Raw genomic sequence first — 7500 nt, 5'->3', positions numbered from 1 at the left:
ATTAACAATGGGTTTTGCATATGAAGTCTGGATTCAACCTTTTGGAAACCGTGAGCAGAAAACCTTCATTTTAAGTCCCAGCATGCTCATTTAGACAATATTTTAGCTTAAAATATGTCATTCTTCTCATTTTTGAACCGAATGACACAGTTTTTTGACTGAAGCTCCTTCCTAACGGACAAAGACTTTGTTTTATTGTGATTTTTGTTTCAGGTTCTGAATCTTTAGAAGCTTAGGTTAGATCTTTCCAAAAAGGTGTCTTATTGACGCTCCCTCTCACCTCCGGGTGCAGGAGGGGTCTGTAAAAATAAATGTGTTCTGGAGGCGTTCCATGAGTTTGTTTCTGCTCACAGGGTTAAAAGTCTCAGGTTGTGCAGGCAGCAGAGAGAGGTGAGAGGGGGCTCATATCATGCTGGATGTTCATAGTTACCAGCACATTGTTTTTGCAGATATATATTTTTTTACAAAGACTTTGCTGGTATTGTAATTAACTTGTGGTCTGGAGACGGGTTGAACAGTTGCCTTCACTTTATTTGCTGTGTGCAGAAAGGAAAGCCAAAGCAGTGTTCAGGCACATTGTGTAGAAAGTCCTACTTTTTATTTACACAAATCCCTTCGGGGAGGAATTAAAAAGGCAGAGAAAAGGAAAAGATGCTGCTGATCGTAGCGGTGATGAATAAAGCAGACGAGGTTCCTGCGCGTGAAGACAATGTGGCGTGAAGGTTTAGACGTGAGTGAAGAGGAGGATGAAGCGTGCAGGTGGAGTTCCAGCAGCCTGACAATAGAGAGAGATTACATCCATTAATGGAGTATCGAGCAGCGCCACGAAGACACCAGACCGCCTCAAACGCATCTCTGAGCCGCCACAAAGAGGTAAAGAGGCCGGCGCTGCTATTTTAGGTGTTGATGGAGGGAAATCTGCACGGCATTATATTCCTTCAATCCCTCTGTTTTCTTTCCAAAGTCTGTAATTGGAGCGGTGGAAGCTTCTGGTCTCCGAGTCTTATGGTTGCGGGTGAAGTGGGATTTTTTTTTGTCTTCTTTTCCTTCTTCTGTTTTTTGACACTGCTGAACGTCTTTGTGCCGATGCAGAGAGAATGTGTTGGATCATGTTTTGCTCGTCCACGCTTCCTTCACTCCGACGGAGATACAGTATTGTTTTTAAAGTTTAGCTCCTTTTTTTATTGTTTCCCGAAGCTCGCTCTCTTTCTCTCTCTCTCTCTCTCTCTCTCTCTCGCTCTCTCTCTCTCTCGCTCTCTCTCTCTCTCGCTCTCTCTCTCTCGCTCTCTTCTCTCTCTCTCTCTTTCTTTCCTCTCTCTCTCTCTCTCGCTCTCTCTTTCTCTCTCTCTCTCTCTCTTTCTCTCTCTCTCTCTCTCTCGCTCTCTCTCTCTCTCTCGCTCTCTCTCTCGCTCTCTCTCTCTCTCTCTCTCTCTCTCTCTCTCTCTCTCGCTCTCTCTTTCTCTCTCTCTCTCCCTCTCTCTTTCTCCTCTCTCTCTTTCTCTCTCTCTCTCTCTCTCTCTCTCTCTCTCTCTCTCTCTCTCTCTCTCTCTCTCTGTCTCGCTCTCTCTCTCTCTCTCTCTCTCTCTCTCTCGCTCTCTCTTTCTCTCTCTCTCGCTCTCTCTTTCTCTCTCTCTCTCTCTATAGAAATCTCTTCATATTTTCGAGGTAATAAACTTAGTGGGTCACAATGTGTCTGCAGCTGCAGTGAGATCTGTTTTTCCCTCTCCGTCTTTTTCTGTTGCACACACACACACACACACACACACACACACACACACACACACACACACACACACACACACTTCCTCACCGTTCTGCATGTTTCTCCTGCAGAGGAGGAGGACGATGCCGGGTACCTGGACGTGGCCGTGTCCGAGCTGAAGCATCCTCCTCCCCAGCTGAGCCCGATGCCAGAGGGGCTGAGCAGCCACCAGGTAGACGTTTACCAACACTGATGATGTGGTGATGGTGTCAGGAGAGCAAACAGAGTCCACAGAGTCCTAAATACAAACAAACAAGACAGAGTCTTTCATTTCTTGTTCATTTCAAAGAGACAAATACAATATTCATAGAGGATTGCGCAACAGTTTCCCAATGCATCACATGATTTAAAGTTACTGCTCGTTTGTCCCTAGAAAGACCTTTAACCTTTAAAACCATCCTGACGGAGTGATTGTTCTGTATATAAGTCAAAGCTTGTTTCATGAAAAAAGCCCCAAACGGCTGAATGTGGATGTATTGAACCCACAAGTCATAGAAAAGTGAAATATGTGGTTTGGCACATGAAGAAGCTTAAATGTCACAGATGTGCTTCAATCTGCCCCAACGCTCATGTTGAGACCTCGTCTGGATTTTATCTGGACTGAACCTTCTCTCTCTTTGGTCTCCACACAGTCAACCTTTGAACGTTCACGTGTTGAACGTTCACAGTGTTGAACGTTCACGTGTTGTGTTATGGTTGTGACTTTCCAGCTGCATCTTTTAAACTAATACTCATCCTGAAAGTCATTTTTTTAGAGTTGGACCTGAAACCTTTTCATTTCTTTCTGTGTGTCATCTTCATTTCCTCTGAACCAGAAACATGTAGACTGATATTTACACATCTGAACAACATCTCTCATGTGTTTTATTAGAACAACTTTATTAAACAGCCCTCGTGGCTGCAGAGATACACACTTTAGTTTGGGGACATTTAGAGGAAAAGGGCCGTAAGCGAACACATGCTAGCAAGCGTGTTAGCGTGTTCCTCTGAACGTAACCCCTGTTCTGTGACGTCAGTGCTGTGAACCCGTTCCTACTCCCGGCGGTCTCTCTTTTTGTTCATGATCATTTCAGTATTCTTCTCTGTTCTCTTCACTGTTTGGAGAAGCCGTGTGTTTCATCACCGCTCGCTAACTCGCCTTCATGTCGCGGGAAATCCAGACGATTCAGAAACTTGCCGTGTTCGAGCACCTGCTTCTCTCTTTAGGACTTTTTCCTCCCACGACACGCATGTGATTACAGGCCAGCGCATCACGCTGCAGCGCTGCACGCTGCAGCGTGATGCGTTGCAGCGCTGCATCCTCGTGGCCTCTGAGCGCCAGACTGACTCGTCTCTTGTCTGCGCAGGTTGTCAGGCGCCACATCCTGGGCTCCATCATCCAGAGCGAGCGGAGCTACCTGGAGTCTCTCAGGAGGATCTTGCAGGTGAGCTGTTCAGTGTTCAGTCCCAATGTCTCCACCTTTTAGCCGTTATGAAATACTCTGAAAAGAGAAGCGGCGATATCCATCAAGTTACGGAGGCGTCTCAGCATGAATGATCCTGATGGCACAGCCCTCTCATTGTGCGGATGCTACCAGAGAGAGAGACGCAGGATCGGGTTCAGCCTCTTCTTCTCTCCCTTTAGCGTTATCTCCCCATCACAGAAAAATAACAGGAAGCTTCTGAAATGAAATCAGCAGCAATCAACGGCTTCCTCGTGCAGAGTCTTCCTCTGCGGAGACACAATGAGCCTCCTTTTGTTGTGCAGCGACATGGTTGTGTGTCTGCTCTGTTGAAATGTTCCTTCTTATTCAGAGAGTCCGGCCGGGTAGCGAACTCAGAATCCCCCAGAGAGACGATGTGAAGGATCAGGAAAGGTCACGAGCAGAGGAAGCGTTCGCCGTGGAGGCTTGTGAGTGCTGGTGGTTATTGTTAAAAACACTTCTGTCCGCTGATGATTTATCTGCAGCGATGCACTCAGACTCACGAAGCCTTCAGCAACGACCACCGCAGCGTCCGATCGCGTGCTCGTCCTCCGCGGTCGTCTTAATATCTGTATTTCCTGTTCAGAGGAGTCTCGTTCGCACAGACACGTCGTCCCGAGTCGCCCGTCGACTCTCTCGGCCGCGCTCGCGTTCCCGTGACGACCGACTGAAGAATCCATCAAGATTCTTTCACCGCGTCGCGTTTTGCATCTGGAACTTTTTTCTCTCCGTTATTATTCTTCCATGATTACTGATCACCTTGAGTTCTGGAGCGCTCGCTCGCGGCCGGCGTGCGGCGTCGCAGGTGAACCCGTGGAGCGATGTGCTTTCAGGCGCCACGGCGACATGTCTTCATTTCCTTTTGATTTATTGGATATTTGTCTGCTACCGCTCAGTTGTCTATTTATGAAAAGCAGAGATGCTTAAGGAAGCTGGACCGCTGGTTCATTTCCTGTTCCGCCCACACGCACATCAACGGCCATTAAAACATACTCTTTCTAATCCCAATCCCACCAGGAGTACCAGAGGCCGCTGATGGAGGCGGAGCCACGCATCCTGAGCACCAGGAAGATCCGGCCGATATTCTACCGCATGAGGGAGATCACGCAGTGCCACGCCATGTTCCAGATCGCTCTGGCGTCCCGCGTGGCCGAGTGGGACAGCAACCAGAAGATCGGAGACTTGTTTGTTGCCTCGGTTAGTTTGTGTGTGTGCATGTGCATGTTTTGAATATGGATCTTCATAAATGGAGGCTTATTTGCTGCATGTGTGTGTGTGTGTGTGTGTGTGTGTGTGTGCATACTTTGTTTACCCCTTTCTAACATGCAATCAAAGCCTTGCATCCTGGGTAAAGGAACTCAGATGTGTCTTGGCATAAGTGTCTGACTGTAGAACACCAGCGGCGCTCAGACTCATGAGGAGCTTCAGGAGCAAACAGGGAGAGTTTTGCACATTTTGGCTGGAGAATCACCGTGTTTGCTGTGTGTTCTTGTGTTGTGAGTCCACTGCAGCGTGCTCATCCATGAGAGACCCCCCCCCCCCCCCGCTGGCTACTACTGCGCTGTCACAAGCACCAGCACCTTCCACCCAGTGAAAGTACACATTGGAAAGGACTGTAGCACTCCTCATGGAGCTGCTGCCATGAACACATGGACACATGAACACATGGACACATGAACACATGGACACATGAACACATGGACACATGGACACATGAACACATGGACACATGAACACATGGACACATGGACACATGAACACATGGACACATGGACACATGGACACATGGACACATGAACACATGGACACATGGACACATGGACACATGAACACATGGACACATGAACACATGGACACATGAACACATGAACACATGGACACATGGACACATGGACACATGAACACATGAACACATGGACACATGGACACATGGACACGTGAACATGTGTTCATGTGTTCATGTGTTCATGTGTTCTGCTATCTTCTAGTAATATCTGAGAGCCGAATCCTAAAGAACAAGCCGTCTCGCTCTAAACTGCCACCATCAGCTGCCTGGTGTCTAATTGAGAGAGAATAAATGTCTACTGCACACACACACACACACACACACACACACACACACACACACACACACACACACACACACACACACACACACACACTCCCCCTTCCTCTGTAATGACTCGTGAACGGTGTTGTAGGAGCTGTGACGGTAAACTAACACATTGTTTTTAGCGCGTTACTTAAATGTGCATTTTGTTGCTTCTCTTTACGTTGAGTCGCTTCAAGTCGCCAGCAGGACGTTAGCGACGGTTAGCGACGGTTAGCGACGGTTAGCGACGGTTAGCTGTCACAAGGAAGTGCATGCTGCGCTACGCCGGCGCTAAGACGACACAGTAAACATAGCGGAGCAGCATATATATATTTATATATATTGATCTAGATATATATATATACCTAAATATTCATGCTTGTTTCTGTTTTTGCAGTTTTCCAAGTCCATGGTTCTGGACGTGTACAGCGACTACGTGAACAACTTCACCGGCGCCATGGCTCTGATCAAGAAGGCCTGCATGTCCAAACCGGCGTTCCTGGACTTCCTGAAGGTGAGCACGTGTTTATGTTTTATGTTTTCTTCTTGGTTCTAAAATGGTAGTAAATTGTTTGTTTGTTGTTCATCACATGCTGAAGCCGGTGAAGCCTCTAAAGATAAAGGTTAAATAATAATTAAAATATAATAATAATAATAATAATAATAATAATAATAATAATAATAATAATAATAATACATCACTCGCTCAGGTCTCCTAAAGTGTGTGAAAATGTGTTTTTATACATAACTAGAGGACATTAAGTCCAGCGTCAAAAGCATTTTCTGGAATTGTATTTCTCTTTTTATAACGACTACGTCTTTGTGCTGGTAATGTATTCATGTTATAATAAAATGATTATTCTCAACAACACTCACTGCAATAATAAATATAAATATTTCAAAACACTTTTTTTTAACTATATCTTCGAAAGCCTTTTAATAAAATAGAGGTATATGCAGATGAATGAAGTCCTGCAGGACTCCCTGAACAACTCGAGGCCTGAACTCTTGGTTCGTGTGTGAGCTGGAAGGTGGAGGTCTGACAGCGTTTTGCACCACCAGACAACATCTCTTATGCTCTTTAAGGTTTCTGGTATTAATTAGGGATCATGAGCGAAAACATAATGCAGGGTACAGTTCCCCGCGCTCAATAGAAAGTTTTCATACCTGCAAACTTGTCACCTTTCGGCGAAATTCGCCGTTTCGGAATGAAAATATGCCAACCATTTTTTTTAATGGAGGTTGGGGGCGGGAGGGGGGGTCATCTGGCCGGGCAGCGTTTCTGAGATCGGAGTGAGACACGGAGAAAAGTGCATGTCGTGAGTGATCTTCTCAAATAAAACATCTTTGATGTGTCGAGTCTCGGCCAATCAGCGTTGTCTCCAGCGTCTACGTCACTCTCCAACGTTTCATCCCTTCGCTCCAAGTTGAAGTTACCGTCGGTACAACTGGATCAGCAATGAACTCTAGTTTAGAGGTAAGTCTTGTTTGCTAGGAACAGTTTAATATGCTGTTTAACTCACGAAGGTAACTCGACATCCAAGTAAACTCCGGTTAACTCCGGTCGGGTAGCGACCCGACCACAACGTTAACGTTAACGTTAACGTTAACGTTAACGTTAACGTTAACGTTAACGTTAACGTTAACGTTAACGTTAACGTTAACGTTAACGTTAACGTTAACGTTAACTAGCGTCATGACGTTTACCGTCTTTACCGTCAGCTAGCGTCATGACGTTTACCGTCTTTACCGTCAGCTAGCGTCATGACGTTTACCGTCTTTACCGTCAGCTAGCGTCATGACGTTTACCGTCTTTACCGTCAGCTAGCGTCATGACGTTTACCGTCTTTACCGTCAGCTAGCGTCATGACGTTTACCGTCTTTACCGTCAGCTAGCGTCATGACGTTTACCGTCTTTACCGTCAGCTAGCGTCATGACGTTTACCGTCTTTACCGTCAGCTAGCGTCATGACGTTTACCGTCTTTACCGTCAGCTAGCGTCATGACGTTTACCGTCTTTACCGTCAGCTAGCGTCATGACGTTTACCGTCTTTACCGTCAGCTAGCGTCATGACGTTTACCGTCTTTACCGTCAGCTAGCGTCATGACGTTTACCGTCTTTACCGTCAGCTAGCGTCATGACGTTTACCGTCTTTACCGTCAGCTAGCGTCATGACGTTATT

General features: G+C 46.4%; 1 protein-coding gene across 4 annotated transcripts in view; it reads left to right on the top strand.

Moving 5' to 3' along the window:
- arhgef10la (Rho guanine nucleotide exchange factor (GEF) 10-like a) overlaps nt 1–7500 on the top strand; it is an 89798-nt gene that overhangs the window by 1428 nt on the left and 80870 nt on the right. For 3 of the 4 annotated variants that reach the window (XM_068595931.1, XM_068595932.1, XM_068595930.1), the window contains exons 3-6: nt 1834–1934; nt 3109–3186; nt 4243–4422; nt 5715–5831. In XM_068595931.1, the coding sequence (XP_068452032.1) occupies nt 1834–1934; nt 3109–3186; nt 4243–4422; nt 5715–5831 (476 nt within the window). Of the gene's footprint in view, nt 1–1833; nt 1935–3108; nt 3187–4242; nt 4423–5714; nt 5832–6731; nt 6795–7500 lie in introns of those variants that run through there. The other variant, XM_068595933.1, reaches the window with a different exon arrangement.

This window comes from Clinocottus analis, unplaced genomic scaffold (genome assembly GCF_023055335.1).
Source record: "Clinocottus analis isolate CAN_PGR_092001 unplaced genomic scaffold, fCliAna1.0.p SCAF_32, whole genome shotgun sequence".
Lineage (NCBI taxonomy): Eukaryota > Metazoa > Chordata > Actinopteri > Perciformes > Cottidae > Clinocottus > Clinocottus analis.
This window is presented reverse-complemented; position numbering and strand designations above follow the sequence as displayed.